Consider the following 22452-nt stretch of genomic DNA (forward strand, 5'->3'; position numbering starts at 1 on the left):
TTCCACTCTATTGGTAGGCTCAAAACGATCGTTTTCGATTCATCAAAACATTCAGGGAAATTTAATAATTAATGGGCACCTTAAGTATGGATTTTTATGACGTGTTTTTGTAATGAAATTGTAATTTTACTTACTTGCCTGACATATAGCAATAACTACTTTGCTTTTATTCTAACAATTTAAAGAGACTCTGTAACAAAAATTTCATCCTGTTTTCTACCATCCTACAAGTTCCTAAACCTATTCTAATGTGCTCTGGCTTACTGCAGCACTTTCTACTATCACCGTCTCTGTAATGTATCTTTCCCCTGTCGGACTTGTCGCCCTTTGTCTGGAAGACTGCCAACTCTTCAGTGTTGATCTGCTATGCACGCCCCCTCCAGGCCCCTCTATGCTCACTCCCGTGTGTGTGTGTGTGTGTTATTTACATTAGCCAGCTTTTCTCTGCTCTCTTATCTTTTACAACCTGGAGAAATCCTCTGTTGTGAAAGGAGTCACATGCTGAGGAATTACAGACACGGGCAGAGCTGTCTGCAGGAAGAAACAATTAGCCTGTAACTCTTCAGTGGGTGAGAGCTGCAGGGGGAAAGAAACACACAAATGATCTCTTGAGATTCAAAAGGAAAGCTGTATACAGCCTGCTTGAGTATGGATGTATTCACTATGTGTGGACATACTGTATATCAACCTACTTTCTGTTTCGGTGGCCATTTTTTTTGTTTATAAGCAAACTTTTTCAAACTTTTTTTGACTACTTTTAATGCGGCAGGGAGCGGCGAAATTGTGACAGAGGAGAATAGGAGATGTCCCCTAACGCACTGGTATGTTTACCGTATATACTCGCATACAAGCCGAATTTTTGACCCCAAAAATGTGCCCCAAAAGTGGGGGTCTCGGCTTGTATGCGAGTCACCTACTTTACCTGGCCATTTTTGTGTGGGACAGAAGCTGCGGTCCTGAAGTCCTAGATGGCAGGAGAGTGCCTGGGGCAGAGCGGGGTCTCCGGTATTATTGGAGGGCAGGATCGGATACCAGCAAAGCATGACAGGTGCTCCTCCACTATCAGCCACTCGCGGGGCCTTCTTTTCCTGCACGGCGGTAGACAGAATGGGATATGGATCCGGGCATCCGGTGCAGGCAGTGACGTGACTGGAGTGACAGAACCCGCTCTGAAACACCAGCGCAATGATCGGGGATTCCCTCTTCCGTCCTGCACTTGCTGTGTCTCATATAGATGACGCCATCTAGTGGCGTCTTTAGACAGCAAGTGCAGGACGGAAGAGGGAATCCCCGATCGTTGCGCTGGTGTTTCAAAGCGGGTTCTGTCACTCCAGTCAAGTCACTGCCTGCACCGGATGCCCGGATCCATATCACATTCTGCCTACCGCCGTGCAGGAAAAGCAGGACCCGCGAGTGGCTGATAGTGGAGGAGCACCTGTCACGCTTTGCTGGTATCCGATCCTGCCCTCCAATAATACCGGAGACCCCGCTCTGCCGCACATTCTGCTGTAGGCACTCTCCTGCCATCCAGGACGGCAGGTTTCTTCGATTAATCCAGACTCCCCCGCAGCACAGGTACTAAAATCTTATTGTAGATATATGTGACATGGGGGGAGCAGGAGGTTGCCTACTGGGTGCACATTTGGTTGTGGAAAGGGGGGCTGCCTAACACCTGTGTGCACTTTTGGCTGTGGTGAGGGGGGCTGAGTAACACCTGGGTGCACATTTGGTTGTGGGAAGGGGGCTGCCTAACACCTGGGTGCACTTTTGGCTGTGGCGTGGGGGGCTGCCTAACACCTGGGTGCAAACTTGGCTGTGGGGAGGGGGCTGACTAACACCAGGGTGCACATTTGGCTATGGGGAGGGGGGCTGCCTAACATGTGGGTGCACATTTGGTTATGGAGAGGGGGACACCTCATGCTGGGAGCACATGATGATATTTATACGGGGGGGGGGAGGGGGGTTATATGCGAGTCAATTACTTTTTCCTGATTTCTGAGGTAAAAGTTGGGGGGTCGGCTTATATGCGGGTCGGCTTATATGCGAGTATATACGGTACTTTTGTGCGATTTTAACAATACAGATTCTCTTTAAGTTATTATTAACACCTTAAGTCTATCTGGACGGATATATCCGTCCAGATAGACTGTACTGCTGCAGCGGCGCGATGCGCACGATCGTGCTCCCGCCGCCTGCCGTTAGCCCTGAGATCAGTGAATGGGAATATAGTTCCCATTCATTGATCTTTGTCCCCGGCAGAAAAACGGACGGCCTCTTATAAGAGGCTGCGGTCTTTCTGTAAAAAAAAAAAAGTTTCCCGTCCTCCTAATGCTTCCTGGAAGTGAGAGCGTTCGCTTTCAGGACTTTTTGACTGTGGCCATCCTGTGGCCAAATAGTAAAACTACACACACACATACTTTTTTTTAATTAAATATATACATTATATTACATTTAAAATTAACTGTATACCTCCCACACCAAAAATTACCCAAATAAAATTTTTAATCAATAAAAAAAAAACAACTACAATAAAAAAAAAAAAAACATAAATAGTTACCTAAGGGTCTGAACTTTTTGAATTTGCATGTCAAGAGAGTATACTACTATAATGTTTTAAATTATAAGCTTGTAAATAGTGATGGACGCAAATTGAAAAAATGCACCTTTATTTCCAAATAAAATATCGGTGCCATAAATTGTGATAGGGACATAATTTAAATGGTGTAATAACCGGGACAAATGGGCAAATAAAATACATGGGTTTTAATTACGGTAGCATGTATTAATTTCAAACTATAAGGGCCAAAAAATGAGAAATAATGATTTTTTCCATTTTGTTTCTTAATCTTCCTGTTAAAATGGATTTAGGATAAAATAATTCTTAGCAAATTGTACCACCCAAAGAAAGCCTAAATGGTGGTGGAAAAAACAAGATATAGATAATTTCAGTGTGATAAGTAGTGATAAAGTTATTCTAGATAAAGTTATCTCAGATGCATAAGGTGAACAACACTGTAGACTGAAGTGGTTAATTCATGTGATCTATTGCTTCACAACTATTCTTAAAGAGGAACTGTAGTGAAAATAACATAATTAATAAAATTGATTATTGTTTGCAATATTCATTTATAGATTATTTAGTCAGTGTTTGCCCATTGTAAAATCTTTCCACTCCCTGATTTAAATTCTGTAATTTATCACTGGTGGTGACAGCTTTAGTTCTGCCAGGTGATCTACATGGAATGTTCATTTCTGAGAGTTCTGTGCACAGAGGGAGATATTGCTTGCTTGGCAGACGGAAAAAGCCATTATTTCCCACAATGCAACAAGGTTCTCAGACAGTAGACTGTCAGGACCAGGGTCATGACATCACACTGTGGGAGGGGTTTTACCACAATATCAGCCATGCAGACCACCCTGATGATTTATCAGAGAAAATGTAAAGATTTCTCATGGGAAAGGGGGTATCAGCTACTGAATGGAATTAAGTTCAATCCTTGAAGCTGCAAAACTACTCCTAAATAAATTGTTTTTGATTGTTTGGTGGGTGGAAGCGCACCTTGTTATACACTTGGTTTTGAACACTAATATTTTAGTATAAAATATGAGTGGGACTTAAGGGCTTTTCCCACTGACAATAGTGATCGCAATCGCACTGCAATTTGATTGCAATTTTTCTATTTTATACTAGAGGGTTTTATGTGTGTTTCAGTGTGATTTTCATGTGATCATTTGATTTTCTCGCTGTGATTGCACTTTTCCAATGAGAAAAATAAATGAAACAGGGAAATTGCAAAAACATTGTATAGCACCACATTTTCTGTGCAATTTTCCCATTGACTTTAGCCCAAGCACAGGAATAATGCAGCATCAAGTTTTAAAGTGTACCAGAGATTGTACACTGGCACTTATTTATACTTACCTGGGGCTTCCTCCAGCTCCATGAGTACCACAGTTTCCATCACCTCCCGTTCTGTCGGTACAACTCCCGGTAATCCGGTCAGTCGCCGCCAGTTGCTGCCTTCTGTGCAGGTGCAGAATGCTCAAGGGGACGGTAGCGCGACGAGGGGTGCAAGCGCGGCCAAGCCGCGCATGTGCAGAAGGCCGCGACTGCCTGGCTTACCAGGAGTTATAGCGACAGAAAGGGGGACCCGAGGAGGAAGTATGTCCGTGTCATATGCATATCACGCTGGTCTCCAAGTAACTGCCCAATACTGTGCGTTACATGTGCTGTCGCCCTTACCCCTCTCACAAGCTGGAACTGGACCACCAATGACGCTAAGGTGATTGGGAAAGTCACAGCAATAGTCAGCTTTTGGCTGAATGCTAAAGGCTACCCATGTGACCTGAAAAGAGGCAGTCCTTGTTATCTAAGTTCCCAATACAGCGGTTTACACGCCCTATAGAGGGAGGAGCAGCAAACGGTGTTAACCACAGTATATGAGAAGTATTTTTACTGGTGTCTAGCCCCTGAAGAAGCTGGTTAACCAGCAAAACAGCTGTCAGGCACTTGAGACCCCCACTGCTCTGTACCTGTTGTCTCCCAACTGGAATAAAGGGATTTTAAAGAAGTGGTGCCCCGCTTTCTTTCTCTTTCCCATTGGATATTACAAGGACATTGGATGTGCACGCTTTGTGTCCCAGCTCCGGTTGTTCCACCCTGCTGCATTTGGTGCCAGGTACTGTTTTCTCTTTTACAATATTACACAATGGTTTGTGCAGATAAAAGCAAAGAGAAGAAGGGTTCTGCCAAACAAATGCATCAGATTAAGAGAACAGCTGCTAAAATGCCATTACAAAGCAGCAAACACATATTTGAAGCTGCTGGTGCCTCCGGAGTCCCGCAAACGTCCAAGTGCAGGATTCCAGGATTTCAGTGCATAAATCCTCTATTCAACCACCCTAACCTTAGCTCACAAGCAGGAACAGCTGCAGTGGTCCCAGGACTACAATTTCTTGTTTACTGATAAGTGTCGTGCAACTCTTTATGGTCCAGATGGATGGAGGGGTGGATGGTTGGTTAACAACCACCACCTCCCAACAAGGCTGCAATGTCAGCAAGGAGGTGGCGGAGTAATGTCTTGGGCTGGAATCATAGGAAGAGAGCTGTTCAGCCTAGGGATGCTCATCCGGATTTCGGATATCCAGGTAACCTCTCTCTCTCTCATTTTGTCTTAAAGGGATTTGTAGGCTGTCAAAAGGAAGCTCACATACATTGGCCAGGGATCGAACCCAGGTCAACTGCTTGGAAGGCAGCTATGCTCACCACTATACTACCAACAGATGAAAGCAGTGGGGCACATGGTGAAATTGCTTACAGGCTTCACTGCTTACAGACTTCAATTCAAGACTTCAGAATCAGAAAGATCATGTGCCCCCATGGATGATGCTGGTGTAACACACACAGCAAAGGACAGCAATTTGAAGTCTGGAAGATTCCAGGGCAAGGGTGGGAAGGATGAAAAGCTAGGTGACCATGCAACCCTTCCTGCTAACCTAAAGCTTACTTGTGAATTACAACACATTGGCTTAAAGAGACTCCGTAACAAAAATTGCATCCTGTTTTTTATCATCCTACAAGTTCCAAAAGCTATTCTAATGTGTTCTGGCTTACTGCAGCACTTTCTGCTATCACAGTCTCTGTAATAAATCAATGTATCTTTCCCTTGTCAGACTTGTCAGCCTGTGTCTGGAAGGCTGCCAAGTTCTTCAGTGTTGTGGTTCTGCTATGAATTCCCCCTTCCAGGCCCCTCTATGCACACTGCCTGTGTATTATTTAGATTAGAGCAGCTTCTCTTTTCTCTCTTATCTTTTACAAGCTGGATAAATCGTCCTCTGAGCTGGCTGGGCTTTCACATACTGAAGAATTACAGACAAGGGCAAAGCTGTTTGCAGGAGAAAAAAGAGCAGCCTGAAACTTCAGCGCATGAGAACTGCAGGGAGAAAGAAACACACAAATGATCTCTTGAGATTCAAAAGGAAGGCTGTATACAGCCTGCTTGTTGTATTTTCTATGTGTGGACATACTGTACATCAACCTACTTCCTGTTTTGGTGGCCATTTTGTTTGTTTATAAACAAACTTTTTAAAACTGTTTTTAACCACTTTTAATGCGGCGAGTAGCGGCAAAATTGTGACAGAGGGTAATAGGAGATGTCCCCTAACGCACTGGTATGTTTACTTTTGTGCGATTTTAACAATACAGATTCTCTTTAAGACTAAATCCAATGCTCCAATCAGGGGAAGCTTCTCTGTTTGCTTTTTTTTGTGTGTGTGTGTGTTTTTTTTAAGTGTGGTGTCACAGTTCACTCATCTCTTCAACCACAAGAAAAGCCCAGGAGTAGTCTTAGCTACCGTAATATCTATGCTACGGCAGGGCCCTTTTAACACTTTCTCTTACAGGGCTATGGAAACTGTTTTGCCCATGTGATAAAGCGAGGTGCAAAAATGAAATCATGCCTAGCAGAGGATGGTTTAGATCCATCAACCTCTGGGTTATGGGCCCAGCACACTCCTGCTGCACCACTCTGCTGCCTCAAAGCAGGGTATTAAGATGCTTTACTGTAGTAAAGTTCAGTAAGTATAGAGAATGCCTGCGTGAATACAAATAATCAAAAGCAGTGCTTAAAAAAGGGTCAAATCCAATCATGCCAATGAGAGATGACAAGACTGGAAGATGCCAGTGGACTTGTGCTGGCCTGTAAGTGATAATAAAATAGGGGGGGGGGGGGGAGAGACGTTGAGGTTTCTTCCACAGGGGTGGGGACAACCATACCCCCTGATGGACATTACAGCAATATGATTGAAGGCATGCCAGAAACAAAAGGAAATCTGCAGTATCGCAATCTCACCTTTCTTGAGTTCCAGCGAAGGAGCTGTCACTTCCAGGTGGCAGCCGCGAGTTGCACTGATCGAGGACGGCATCCCCGATGTCCCTTCGTGTGCATGCTCACATGCGTCTTCTGCTGTTGCTAGGCATTGATGGCGTGTGGCCACATACTTCGTGTACTCTCTTCTGCATCCGGCCACATTCAGAAAGTGATTGCACTCTGCAGCAGAGACAATCACTAGTTACTGGAACATCTGTCATTGGTGGTCGAGTTGTGTGGCTACTTCTGATTGGCTGTCTCTACTTGATTATTGTTGAGACCTATTGCCTAAACCTGATTTACCCTTTGATTGCTACCTGGACTCACCTGTTGCCTGAACCTGGTTTACCCTTTGCTTGCTGCCTGGACTGTCCTGCTGCTTGTACTTGACTAATCTTTGAATTATTCCTTGGTATTGACGTTGGTTTGGATTCCCTGGCCCTTATGCAATTAAATGTTTCTCCAACTTTATCTCCTAGGAGATCATTTCCATGTTCTCTTTAAAATAAATTTTAAAGCAGTTTAAAATTGAATAAATACTTAAAAGTTGTTGAAAAAGTAGTATCAAAGTTATTTTTAGTATTTTCTTGCTTGCTGGTGGTTTAAAATGCATTTTATGACAAAGTGTAAAAATATCACCTTGGAGCAAACTCAGGAGAAAAAGTGAATTGCAAATGTACCCCTGTGTATTACCCCTTACTTGTCTGGACACTGCCTTGTCCAGAAGAAGGACTTCAGCGATGGATGTTGGGAGCCAGGTGAGTCTCCTCCTCTCATATGTGCTGCTCTGCAAAGGGAGGGAGTGAACTGAATGACAGTGGGGGCTGCAGTATGAGGGCACATCTGGGATTTCCTCGGAGCTCTAGCTATGGCCAGTTGCGTGTGGTTCGGTATTAGTCATGGAGAGAATCCGAAGACATAACAACAAAAGTTGTTTAGGTGATACTTTTAATGACTAACTGCACAAGATTTCTTTGCAAGCTTTCAAAACTAAGTTTCTTCTTCAGGCATGGTTCTGATCCATTTCTGAAACATGCCTGAAGAAGAAATTTAGTTTTAAAAGCTTGCAAAGAAATCTCGTGCAGTTAGTCATTAAAAGTATCACCTTAACAACTTTTGTTGTTCTGTCTTCGGATTCTTTGGCCATGGTCACCTTGAGGTAGTTCACTACTAGACTTTGGGATTGAGCTGCGCTGCTAAAGCAGCACAGCTTTATGTGAGGAGCGTGAGTTGTGCGCTCGCTACGCATGGTAGTGCACCGTAGCATGCGCTGGTAGCTTATGCAGGCTTCATTTACATAATGGCTGCTCCACTCATCCTGCCCTGAGCCCCGTCGGGTCCAATGGCTTTATAGGACATGATCCCTGCACTTTGATTGGCCCAATAGGTTTCCTGTCAAGCGTAAGTTACTAGTGCACGCTATGTTACACTACTGCACGTAGGCCGCGCACAGCTCGCTCTCCTCACATTAAGCTGCTCTGCTTTAGCACTGCAGCTTAATGAATCAACAACTTTGGTGCCTAGTAATGAGCAGTGAATAATGGTGCAGCAATGCTGCCCAAGGGCCTCTAGTGATGATTTCACCAATATCAGAATGTATGAGAACAAATATGTGAAACCAAAACCACAAGAGTTTTGGACATGACCAAAACATATGGATCATGCCTCTCCTCAGTCCTCAGCCCCGAAACATGTGGCCCATGTGGAGCCAGAGATATTAATTCAGTATTACCTGAGCAGTGTTTTATAAGCAGATTGTACTGTTGTAACATTAATAGGAGGGGTCATCCAAACCTCATTTCACTCTTTTGGGTTCTTAGTGCCATACAGGTAATTTTCCCAGCTATTGATGTATATATGCTTAAGGTGTACCTGAGATGAGAAGCATCGCAGATACCATACTTACCTGGGGCTTCCACAGGTGCAGAACGCTCCCAGGGACGGGAGTGCGACGTGGGAGCATGCCTGGCCGGGCCGCACAGTCGAGATGAAGTGCGACTCAACCAGGCTTTTGGGCTGAATTGCTGGGGACCGGAGCCACCCGGTGAGATGGCGAGGGACGAGCAGCCCTAACGGGGATAAGGAAGCCCTAGGTAAGTATGGAACCTGAGACGCTTCTCGTCTCAGGTTTCCTTTAAACCCTGAGGCCCCTTTTACACTTATACACTTTTTTTGTGTTGTGTTACCCTTTCTGCATGCAGGGTAACGCAATAGCAATGAAAGTGTATGAGATCCAGTACACTTCGTCACCGACCCGCCGCAAAGTCAACAGTGCGTTACCGTGTGACTTCCATGCCAATGCAGCAGCGGCGGAATGCATACTTGTCAATGGTAATATCTGAATTACCTTGCGTGGTTTTATGTAATAAGAAAAAGGGGGGTAATGTGAGAGATGTGGCCTGTGTTAAGGGGCGGAGTTTAGGGCACCAGAGCTTACAGTATATGCTTATAGGCTCCTGAGCTGTAAATCTGGCCCTGTGAACTTATCTTTTTGAAGAAAGATAAAATGGATACATGTGGGCACTGTGGTTTGCTTTGAAAGATAGTGGTGTCTATAAATCGATTATATTGTCGGTTCTGTCAGATTTTAAATGCCTACCTTTTTTTCGCGATAGTGGTCCTAAAACGACAACCGTTTGCTTATTCCATACCAGGGAAAGGAAACAAGAAGTATGTCTGTGTAGAGGATAGAAAGGAAGGAATTCTCCTCTTTACAGTGTTGAAAGATAGTGGTGTCTATAAATCGTTTATATTGTCGGTTCTGTCAGATTTTAAATGCCTACCTTTTTTTCGCGATAGTGGTCCTAAAACGACAACCGTTTGCTTATTCCATACCAGGGAAAGGAAACAAGAAGTATGTCTGTGTAGAGGATAGAAAGGAAGGAATTCTCCTCTTTACAGTGTGGAAGATTTATCTTTTTACATTTATCTTTTAAGCCAGGAGCAAAGAAAACTGGAACAATTAAAATGAGCATCCAATTACAATACCGCACTTGTTTCATTTACCATCTAAAACCTGTCTGCTTGCACTAAGCAACTGTAGCAATTCTACTGCATTTTTAGTGGTCACGTGGGTAAAGCAATATTCCTTATGTGGCATGATATATATATATATACAGGATCTTCTCAAAAAATTAGCATATTGTGATAAAGTTCATTATTTTCTGTAATGTACTGATAAACATTAGACTTTCACATATTTTAGATTCAAATACACACAACTGAAGTAGTTCAAGCCTTTTATTGTTTTAATATTGATGATGTTGGCATACGGCTCATGAAAACCCAAATTTCCTATCTCAAAAAATTAGCATATTTCATCCGACCAATAAAAGAAAAGTGTTTTTAAAACAAAAAAAGTCAACCTTCAAATAATTATGTTCAATTATGCACTCAATACTTGGTCGGGAATCCTTTTGCATAAATGACTGCTTCAATGCGGCGTGGCATGGAGGCAATCAGCCCGTGGCACTGCTCACATGTTATGGAGGCCCAGGATGCTTTGATAGTGGCCTTAAGCTCATCCAGAGTGTTGGGTCTTGCGTCTGTCAACTTTCTCTTCACAATATCCCACAGATTCTCTATGGGGTTTAGGTCAGGAGAGTTGGCAGGCCAATTGAGCACAGTAATACCATGGTCAGTAAACCATTTACCAGTGGTTTTGTCACTGTGAGCAGGTGTCAAGTTGTGCTGAAAAATGAAATCTTCATCTCCATAAAGCTTTTTAGCAGATGGAAGCATGAAGTGCTCCAAAATCTCCTTACAGCTAGCTGCATTGACCATGCCCTTGATAAAACACAGTGGACCAACACCAGCAGCTGACATGGCACCCCAGACCATCACTGACTGTGGGTACTTGACACTGGACTTCAGGCATTTTGGCATTTCCCTCTCCCCAGTCTTCCTCCAGACTCTGGCACCTTGATTTCCGAATGAAATGTAAAAGTTGCTTTCATCCGAAAAAAGTACTTTGGACCACTGAGCAACAGTCTAGTGCTGCTTCTCTGTAGCCCAGGTCAGGCGCTTCTGCCGCTGTTTCTGGTTCAAAAGTGGGTTCATGCTTCCATCTGCTGAAAAGCTTTATGGAGATGAAGATTTCCTTTTTCAGCACGACCTGGCACCTGCTCACAGTGCCAAAACCGCTGGTAAATGGTTTACTGACCATGGTATTACTGTGCTCAATTGGCCTGCCAACTCTCCTGACCTGAACCCCATAAAGAATCTGTGGGATACTGTGGAGAGACAGTTGAGAGACGCAAGACCCAACACTCTGGATGAGCTTAAGGCCGCTATCGAAGCATCCTGAGCCTCCATAACACCTTAGCAGTGCCACAGGCTGATTGCCTCCATGCCACGTCGCATTGAAGCAGTCATTTCTGCAAAAGGATTCCCGACCAAGTATTGAGTGCATAACTGAACATAATTATTTGAAGGTTGACTTTTTTTTATTTTAAAAACACTTTTTTTTTATTGGTCGGATAAAATATGCTAATTTTTTGAGATAGGAAATTTGGGTTTTCATGAGCTGTATGCCAAAATCATCAATATTAAAACAATAAAAGGCTTGAACTACTTCAGTTGTGTGTATATGAATCTAAAATATATGAAAGTCTAATGTTTATCAGTACATTACAGAAAATAATTATCTTTATCTCAATATGCTAATTTTTTGAGAAGATCCTGTGTATATATATATATATATATATATATATATATATATATATATATATATATATATATATATATATATATATATATATATATATATATATATATATATATACGCACATACACACAACATATAAACAAAGGTTTTAGTGTACCAGTAAACCACAAACTAATCAAATGATAATCCTATAATAGACTGACCAATCATAAGAAATGCAGCTGGAGAGGATCAGAGCTGAGAGCAGGAGATGCAATCCCTCCGCATCCAAACTGAAAACATATTTTGTCAATGCTGCATGTATTCATTGACAAGTAGATGAGGGCTTCACCCTTGAGAAGAAAAATTCTGCTGAAATCAGCACATTTATTGCTGTTATTTGTGATTGATATGATCTTTTTTTCTCACTATAAATGTATGTTTAGGAGGGGATCTTCATCTTTCTAAGTTCTGCTTAAAATAAAAATACAAATAAATAAAAAAAATGGTATAAACTATTCAAGAATGTATTAAAATAACTGTACATGCAGTGAAACTATTGTAATTCTTTTGTAGTCATATTTGCCTCACCACAATATTCATCTCCTTTTTGTCAGACATAGCATTGTAATCAGCACAATGTGTAAGGTAGTAATTAGCTTGGACTGGTTTGTCTGTTTGGATAATGTGAGCGATTTTTGATTGGCTGGTGGTGATGTCATCCTGTGAGGAGAGGAGGGAGCTCATTATTCGTCATTCAGTGTCACCCTACACACACACACACACACGCACGCCGACAGGCTTACACACAAAGGACATGCACAAGCACTGACACTGGGGAATCAGCCATGCACAAATGAGGCCAAGTATTAAGGAAACCTCGTCTGCCGAGGAGGGGAACAGCTGACAAAGGTAAACTGGTGTGTGTGCATTTACATACTATAAATATGTTTATAGTTTATATTTTTATATATGTGACTATTTAGAATGTTAGAATGTGTATTTATATAGACTAATACTTTTGCATCTTAATAGAATTGCTATTATAAAACTATGAAGGCTGTTTAATTTGCAAAGGTAATTTGGATGGCAATAATTGCTACAAAAATAATGGCAAAAAAAATAACAGCATTCTCTTTCTGTGTTATTACTTTGAAATATATATATTTTTGCTTTATGTTTGTGTTTTGCATGATTTTGGCCTCGGTTCTGTGTTTGATCCTGCAATGTCGTAGAATGCCTGCAGTATGTGAAGGTGATCTCTGCGTATTAGATAGAGCTCACGTTTGTATGGGCAGCCACTGCAGAACTGTGAACAGGAAGGACAGAAGCTCAAATAGCATAGGAAAAACTACAATAAAGGATACAATAAAAAAATCAACACAAGCAGAAAATAGACCTGTACATAATTACTTCATGCTCTAGTCTAGACTAAAGAAAGCAAAACCCACCATTTTATTTTATATATTTGTTGGCAAGTATGGTTGCTTGTGTGCAGCACAAATAATTAACATTGTTTTGCAAGTTTTGCTACCTTTTGGCAATCTCTATCAGATAGTCTTGTAGGCATATTACAGGTTACATATAATCAGAAATGTACCTGAATCCTCTTAAAGTGGCCACACATTGGCAGATGGCCACCAAATTCCACCAACAGATACATTCCTCTCTGATCAAAATCTGATCAGAGAGGGATATTTTGCTGCCACACAAGCTGCAAATACATTTCTAATAAATTTCATAAATTACAAATCTAAGGAACCACTACAGTACACTGGCAGGACCCCCAGTCTCCCCCCACCCCCCTCATATAGTTTGCCTTCTGGGGCCCCTGCAGAGTGTTTGCAGCAAAAGGCACTCACCTGTACAGGCACGCCAGACCACAAATTACTTTTCCCTCAAGTTGCTATGGCTCAGAAGGGGAATAATATGTAACACCACCGGGTATTTGAGCAGCAGCAGGGTGAGCCGTCATTCTGCTCACCCTGCGCCCAACTCACCGACGGTGGGATAAATTGTACTGTGTCCTGTCTCCATCCACACTGACGTATCTGCCGCTGGGTCACTCACAGGTAACAGGCGGTGCGGCAGGGATGGAGACGGACACAGGAGAGAGCGTACTGGTAGAAAGGTGAGTGCCCTTCATTGCCAACAACTTGCATTGTTCCAGAAGAGCACTATTTAAGGGGCGGGGGGACTGCAGGGGGTGTCCATCGACCAGCAATTAATCTACCTACTCGCACCTGACTCGCCCCCTCTTGAGCAAGATTTTTCCATCTGGAGCGATTGATAAATGGATGGAAATTGATAGAAATTAGGATTGGATGGCCATTTTGAGGGCATTGATCTCCGGCAGATTCAATCACAGTGGTTAAATCTGCACAAGAAAATTGATGAATGTATGAGCACCATTAAGCGGTTTATGCACCATTTATGATTGTATTGGACAGTGTCTGGATGTCTGTAGAGCATAACTGACATGCTATAACCATCCCTGATCAGAAAAAACAGTGATGTAGAGTTTTCTAAACTGAGTGCTGTTATATTCCAAAACATGAGCTACTGTGGGATATCTCTTTCCACACTTTGTACTCCTTTTCTCCAAGGAAAGAACAGCCTCAACCTAGCCAAACAATCATGTTTGTATAAAGGTCTTTGAGATAAACCACTTTAGTTGGATTGTGTTGTGCATGTTTATTTGTAGTCTGAAATGTGTGTAGCTAAAGCTGAACAGGAAGTAATCTTGTTACATGAATTTTAATCTCTTATATTGTCTGTTTTTTTCCTTTGTAGCATTATGCCACCTGTTCCTCTAGAAGATCGCTCAGCTCCCTTGCCTCGTCCACGTTCCCTTCCTCTCCAGTCTGCTCCTCATTCACGAATGGCTCCTGAAGTGAGAGGTTTGCAGCCTGGACATCGCGCACCATCCCATGCTGACCTCACTTTGCCTGGACAGATACCACAGCTGCAACCCCCCCGCTGGCCACGGGAACCTTGTTCTCGTCGGAGGGGTTCTCCTCCATCACCAGCTACACGGTCTCCTTCATGCTTCCGTTGGGCGCTTCATCCTTTAAAATGCGGCTGTAAGGGCTGTTGGCGTTTACTTCGTCCTCCAAGGAAATCTGTGGGTTCATCCTGTAGCTGCGATCCTATTGTAACTTTTGATCCTCAGTTTTTGGGCAGTTCAAGGGTGAGCTATGATGAGGATGATGATTACAGTGTCCGTGCCATTTGGCCTGATGAGCTGGCGCGGAAAATTATGTCACGGACAAGAGGAGGAATGCTTGGGGGTTCCCCATTGCTTCTAGACCCAAGAGGTTTAGAAGGATTGGAGGTAGATGAGCCAGTGCGTCCCCATTCTCCTCCACCCCCTTCAACACCACCACCTTTGTCTCCAATTGGGGGAACAAACAGGAGGGTTCAAAGTCTTTACCTTCTACTGGAGCCATTAACTGACAAAGATAGTACTGGAGGAACAGGCAAACGTAAGTTATGCAAAACAGTAAGACAGAATTCAGTTATTGTGAAAATTAAAGAAAGATCATGTGGACAAATTCTATTGGCTACTGTAAGAAAGAACATATAGGTTCCATGTGGGTGTGCAGGTACTAAAAGAGGCATAGATGCAAATAAAAAAACATATCATTTTGCCCCATACAAAGCATTAGTAGACCATACCTTAAAGGGAACCTAAACTGAGAAACATATGGATTTTTCCTTTTAAAATAATGCCAGTTGCCTGATTCTCCTGCTAATCATGAGTTTCTAATACGTTTAGCCACTGCCCCTCAATAAGCATGCAGATCAGGTGCTCTGACTGAAGTCAGACTGGATTAGCTGCATGCTTGTTTCAGGTGTGTGATTCAGTCACTACTGCAGACAAAGAGATCAGCAGGACTGCCAGGCAACTGGTGTTGTTTAACAGGAAACATCCATATCCCTCTCAGTTTAGGTTCCCTTTAAAAACGTAGTTCAGCTTTAGGTACCTAGACACAAAAAAAGGATATTCTGTAATTGACAAAGATGCAGAAAAAGGCCACTAAGTTACAAAAAGGACATGGAGGACGTCACTTACGAGGAAGGCTAGCTGAACCACACTTGATAAAAGGAGATTAACAAAAGATACAATCACAATTCTTAAACATATATTTGACTTGTGTACAAATTAGGTGAAATGTTGTTTGCTTAAAGGTCACCCTAAAAACCTAAAGGACACCCCGTGAAATTGCAGAATGGATTCTTTACTGTGGGGACTGAAAATATGCAATGCTCTTCCAACCAGGTGTAGCAGATAAAGTAGATAACTATAAAAGCTCTCCTGAAAGACAGCTGTCTACATTTTCTCCCCGTCTCACTTCTGCCGCTGGGAGACATGAACGGCCCAATTGCGGGCAAACGGAGAGGCAGAAGAAGATGGTGTGGGAGTAATCAGGCTGGAGGAAGCCCCAGGTATGCATGTTTTCTTTATAATCCCCCATCTCAGGTTCCCTTTATGGGTCTTTTACTTTCTATTGGTGGGTTGTTGTTTTTTTTGCATTTTCTTCTTGCCAGAATTTCTCTTTAACCTCAGATGTTTAATAAATGATAAAAATATACTATAGGACAGAGATGTACTTTATAAGCCCCAAGTCAAAAAGGAAAATGTAGAAGATAGCTTATTGCTGAATTCACTCATCACTGGAAACAATTTCTGTTCCTACTTTACCAGGGTAAATTATGATTTTAATAATTATATTAACACACCTCTTGGACACACGCGAGACAGGATTCGGCTAAAGGGGCTTTTTAGGGCTGTGTCAGCTAAGAATCCAACATGTGTACAGATGCCCCGCAGCCTTGTTTAAAGATCTAGCACTCTAAAGTTGGCCATACACTCTTCAGATTAGCAGCAGATAGATCATCAGATAGATTTCTTATCTATCTGATGTGTTTAGGAAAGTTTTTTACTAGGAATAGAATTCCAATAGATTTCAGTTTGAAATCTATTGAAAATCGATCTGATGGCATTTTTTTTGCCATCAGATGTCCATTAGGGACCATGCAAAATGATAAGCAATCTCAACAGAATGACCTGGATTTTGCACCCTGCCAGATCGATTGAAATCAATCGAAATCTATCAAAATCGGCCGCCAATCGGTCAACCGATTTGCAATCGATCAATCGATCGATTGGCCAGAAAATCGGCTGTGTGTATGGGCCCTTAAATCTTTAAACAACAGCAACGGCTGAGCACATTGTTCCCCTCCTTACCACACCCACCTTAAGCCACTTCGTCATGCACCAGGCTGTTGTCCCTCCTCCTCCTCACCCCATAGCAACAGTAGGATGTCGTAGAGGGATGTGTGTGTATTAGCTTACACATGGAACTGGCACTAAGTGGATCTGGTCCCAATCCCTACTGGAAACAGTTACTGACAGTGTGTACATAGCTTGAAGTAGGTTATATAATCAGAGAATATAGCAATATGACTATCCATTGTACATGGATCATCACAAACTGTACAAGGGAGTAAGGTTTTCAAAGCATAAATATGCAGTGATACAATTATTTATTTAAGCAGATCTTTTCATTTTATATGTATAAACATTGAAAAGACGAAATACGGTAGTCCTGCTTTAGGTTACGCCTTCTATGGTAAATGCGCCGGCTATTATGACAGCCTGGCATAGAGTGTACCATGCTTGACCTGATCTTGAAGCTTGCACCTTTAGGGCTGGCTTTTGAATGTGCTGCATCAGCATATCCATTGCCATGCAGAATTCGTGCCTTTGTCAACAGAATGGTAATGCATCCGCTGTACACTAAAAATGCACACAGAAGTTACATTGAATTGCACAATATCTGGGCTGCAATAGATATGCTGACACTGCACATTTGGTATAAACCTAGATTTAATGTACCCACTTGCATAATAAAATGTATCACTGAGACCTGGCCATGGACATGACATAAGCATTTACAGATCCAGCTAATTTGAGCCAGAATCTGATGAGTGTTTCCTGATGTAGTCATTTTCAGCCAGATACTGTATTTTGTCATGTGTATGGTGCCTGCAGATAGCCTCAGATGAGCATTTCTGTCCCATTGCTAATAGTCCAGTGCATATAAGCTGGCAATGACACCCATGATGTCTGCTGATACCTACCACCTCCTGTTGTCACAGAGAAGTTTGTATACTTGGTTCACAAATTTTTAAAACTGCCTAAAGGAGGACAGGTATAGATGGCACCAGATTTGACCATTATATAGATCCATGCTAGATTAAAGCTGATCTGAGAGGGATATATTACTGCTACTCAGTCACTAGGCATAGATTATTTAATAGATTTCTGCATGAACTATTAAAAAACCATAGCCTTGCACTGTTCAATACGCGTGCATCAAAAAAGGGCGCCTGGAAAAAAGGGTGCAGGATATAGCCGAAATTATAAGTTGTAATGTAAAACAATATTTTTCGTTTATAGCTTGTAAACGAAAATGTATTGCTAAATAGGTTGAATAAACGGAAATGAAACGGCAAAATACCGTCTATAACAACAAACGATATCGAAAGTGAAACTTCAAATAACGTCTATAACAAAAACGATATTTACACTTGTATTAACCTTTTGAGGACTGCAGGGCTAAACCCCCCTAGTGACCAGGCCATTTTTGGTAAAATTGGCCACTGCAGCTTTAAGGTCAAGCTGCAGGGCCGCACAACACAGCACAGAAGTGATTCCCCCCCCCCCCCCTTTTCTCCCCACCAACAGAGCTCTGATCGCTCCCCCCATGTTTATTTTTTTAATAATAAATATTATTGTTCCTGCTTTCTAAAAAAAAAAAAACTCTGTCCTTAAAACCCGGCGTAAATTTTTTTTAATTACGGCGATCGGCTGTCATAGGCTTCTGCCTATGAGAGCCGATCGCTCTCTTGTCCCCCAGGGGGACAGCCGTGTCACACGGCTGTCCCCAGTGCAGCGCTGCTGCTGATCGCAGCGCTGTACAGTGTAAATAGACGGCGATCACGCCGTCTAACATTGCCGCTCGGAGACTGAAAAGGGGGCGGAGCTCCACCCTCCGAGCATGAGATGCGCTCATGCAAATTACAGCCCCAGGACTTTACGCCAATTGGCGTTAGGCGGTCCTGGGGCTGCCGCGGTGGCCACGCCCATCGGCGTGACGCGGTCGGAAACAGGTTAAGCATAGTAATACAATGGTAGATTTTACAGGTATTTTACTGCAATTATATCTAACTGTAGGCTCACAGAGATCTCTCCCTATCCCTAACCCCTAGCCCCCCCCCCTTTATTTAAATATACATAATTTAATAAATTGTATATATTACATATATTATACTGTAACTATACCTAACCCTACTCTCACACAGAACCCTCCCTGTACCTATCCCTAACCCCTTGACCCCCCTGGTGGTGCCTAACCCTAACCACCCCCCTGGAGATGTATATTGTACTGTAACTATACCTAACCCTACTCTCACACAGAACCCTCCCTGTACCTATCCCTAACACCTAGACCCTCTGGTGGTGCCTAATCCTAAAACCCCCCTGGTGGTGCCTAACCCTAACCACCCCCCTGGCGGTGCCTAACCCTAACCATCCCCCTGGCGGTGCCTAACCCTAACCATCCCCACTGCACAAAAACCCTTACACACATATAAACAATAATACGTACACATTCAAATAACGGTAATATTAAAATCGATATATTAGTAAGTTAATAAATCTGAAAACTATAATCAATGCATTATAAGTGTAAAAAACAGAGTTAATACCAAAAGCTATGTATTTCTAATAGAATAAGGTTTAAAACAATATTTAAGCATTATATGTATGAAAATGAATTTTAAATGATAAAATAAGTGTAAACGAAAATGTACTTGTTACAGTCCTGAAAGCGAAATTTAAAAACGGAAAAATAAGTAAAAGCTCCTATAAGCGAAATTTAAAAACAAAAAAATAAGTAAACCACAAAGTCAAAACGAACTTGTAAACGATATTTGTAATAAACCTTATTCTGTAAACGAAAACTTTGTGAACACGATCCCTGCAACCGCTATTTCTCGGGCACCCAAATTTCCTGTTGGGCGCCCAATAGCCGATGTTTTGCATTGCAGTCTATGGCGGCGCCCTTTTTGTCCATTAGCCATACGCGCCCTTTTTACTATTTCCGTTCAATACAGTGCAATGCAATGATCTGCCCTTCAAACTAATTCGGTGGATTGTGGCCACAAATCTATCAGGCGATTGATCGGGCCGTTCGCAGAATCTATTTCCAGCAGATTCGATCAGAGTGATGTAGAAATCTGACAGAACTGACAGGTTTTGCACTAGTCCATCTCCTCATGGGGGATTTTAAGTACGGTACAGTATTTTCTTTATTTCTTACAAAGGCAATCCCTAAACACACACACACCTGTTTGTACACTTTTTTGGCAGTTGGACTGAGCAACTGCCATTCACTGAGGCCTTGCTCACATCTAAAATCGCAATTGCTGGTGCCAGTGTTTTGCGATTTTGTGTGCGATTATTTTTAGCGCTTACCTGCGTGTTGTGATATTTTTGTAAAGCGCTTTTCTAGGCGCTTTTGCAGAGCGACTTGTTTTTTTCACTTCCTGACTCAAGTCAGGAAAGGAACTCTTTGACCCGGAAAAGAATAAATACAATGTATTTATTCCTAAAAGCGCTGGGGAAAGCGCTTTTTCAAGCGTTTTGCGATTTCCCTATACCTTCCATTGAGGCAAATCGCCCCCAAAATGGTACAGGCTGCGCTTTGGTAAGCGGATCGGAATCGAACCGCTCATATGTGAACACTCTCATAGGGAATAATTACACAAGCGCTTTTAGGCCAATTTTGAAAATCGATGGCGCTTAAAAAAAGCAGAAAACGTCCTTAGTGTGAACAAGCCCTAAGTGCTTTTGAAATAGAAAAAAACCCTTGAGAGTCCTTCATGAGGTGATGGGCTGTAACTTCCAAACATACAGTAGGATACAAGTAATTTATGCCTCATTTTACTCTGGGAGAAATGTCCTTCCTAGTTAAATAAGTTTACATGTATTTTACATTTTTCTTTGAAAGTTTGTATGCTCATGATCTCATGAAGGAAATTTCTCAGAAACTAAAGGTGCCCATAGACCTAAACATTATGGGCAGATTCGACAAAGAGACAAATTTATCTCTTAATCGAATCTAATTAGAGATACATTTGTCTCTTGTCAATTCTGCCCATACACTACAGGAAGATTGCCGTCTGATTTCAGGATGAAATCATCAGGAAATCGCCTGAGCCCGCTGCCCCCGCACCGCCGCTGCCTCCACCAATGTATAAACGTGCCCACCGTGTGCATTTATATGTTACCTGTCCTGTTGCAGCCTCCGCGTCTCGCAACCTCCGGACGGTATTCCGTATGCGCTACTGGCGCATAGCGTCTGATGTCAGACGCTATGCGCCAGTAGCGCATACGGAATACCGCCCGGAGGTTGGGAGACGCAGAGGCTGCAACAGGAAAGGTAACATATAAATGCACGTTGGGGGCACATTTATACATTGCGGCGGGGGTTTTGTCGTCTCGTCACTCGCTCGGAAATCGCCAGCGTACCGCCACACACCCGACCAACCAACTTCAGCCCGACATCTTGCAGCATGCGTGATACACAAAGCGACAAATTTCTGTCCCGACATTGGTCACTTTGTCGGTCGGGCATGCACTTGGCGGCAACGATTTTTATCCAATTCGATTATAATAATCAAATTAGATGGTCGATCAGCCGCCAAGTCGCCTGATGTATGGGAACCTTAAGGGTGCATACACACATCCAATTTTGATTGTCTGTTTGCTCTCAAACTACATGGAGTTGGTCAAACAGTGAGTAGTCAGTCAAAATTGCATGTGTGTATTCACCCTTAATACAATAGTTCAATAAACGATGTAAGTGCAAATTAAAAGAGTATTACATATGATACTCAATCTCTGTTTTTAAACTGCCTGAAATAGTTTTAGCAATAGCTGTTTGTACCTACACATTTGACCACCCAGTGTCTGTGGATAATTTGGCCAAGATTCCTTTAAAGTGGGAGAACATAAATGTTAATGAAAACCTGGCTTGTATTTAAGTCGTATACACACATAGGATAAACATTGCCCAGACTAATCTTTTCTGAGTGCTTTGGGTGACATTTTCTCCCTGATCAGTCTACAAATGATGCAAGTAGCCCAAGTTGTGTATGTTATATATCAACAATGTTTACATTAATATTTTATTACCTGACTTTCTAAATGTGCAGAACTGTCTACCTGCGCCAAAGTCAGATGATTAGACTGAACAACAGCTTAACCCACATAAGGTAGTCAGACAGGAGCCGGGAGGAGGCATTAGCTAATCTCTCATGGTAAACATACCAACTGACCTTCCACACCTCCTTCCTGTGCTGCTTCGTTTGTGTCAAGCACTGAGGCACCATAGCTCTGAAAAGTCATGAATTCATGTTTAGTTCCTCCCTACTCAGTGTGTACATAATAAAGCATTAACCCTTCCCACACCTTCCCCAGTATGTTTATAAAGACTAATAATTGAGCAGTGAAAAATGTCTACTTATTCCAGGCTGGGGAGGATGATGATAGGTACATATGACTTTTAAAAACTCAGTTGGTGTGGTGTGAATAGGGTTAAATACCTGTTCACACATTGAACAGGGAGAAACTGCTGAACCATAATAAATAAATAAATAAACCATACATGATGTGATGGCCACAAGAGTAGAAGGAAGTGGACTGGGTCAGGTGATCAGCTCTGTGTTGGGGCAGCATCTCCCACTCTGCTGGCATTAAAGGAAACATGAGATGATTTACATTTTTATTAGTGATTTATAAAATGCCATCTTATTCCGTGGCGCTGTATAAAGTAAGAAACAAACATGGGGCACATAATAATACAG

At 42.4% G+C, this 22452-nt stretch overlaps 1 protein-coding gene across 2 annotated transcripts in view; it reads left to right on the plus strand.

Moving 5' to 3' along the window:
• The window catches only part of LOC137538184 (uncharacterized), a 55324-nt gene that overhangs the window by 7704 nt on the left and 25168 nt on the right, over positions 1–22452 (plus strand). The window contains exons 1-2 of one of the 2 annotated variants that reach the window (XM_068260204.1): positions 12296–12426; positions 14308–14999. In XM_068260204.1, coding sequence (XP_068116305.1) covers positions 14312–14999 — 688 coding nt within the window. In that variant the 5' untranslated portion in view covers positions 12296–12426; positions 14308–14311. Of the gene's footprint in view, positions 1–12295; positions 12427–14307; positions 15000–22452 lie in introns of those variants that run through there. The other variant, XM_068260205.1, reaches the window with a different exon arrangement.

This window comes from Hyperolius riggenbachi, chromosome 11, assembly GCF_040937935.1.
Source record: "Hyperolius riggenbachi isolate aHypRig1 chromosome 11, aHypRig1.pri, whole genome shotgun sequence".
NCBI classification, from domain to species: Eukaryota; Metazoa; Chordata; class Amphibia; order Anura; family Hyperoliidae; genus Hyperolius; species Hyperolius riggenbachi.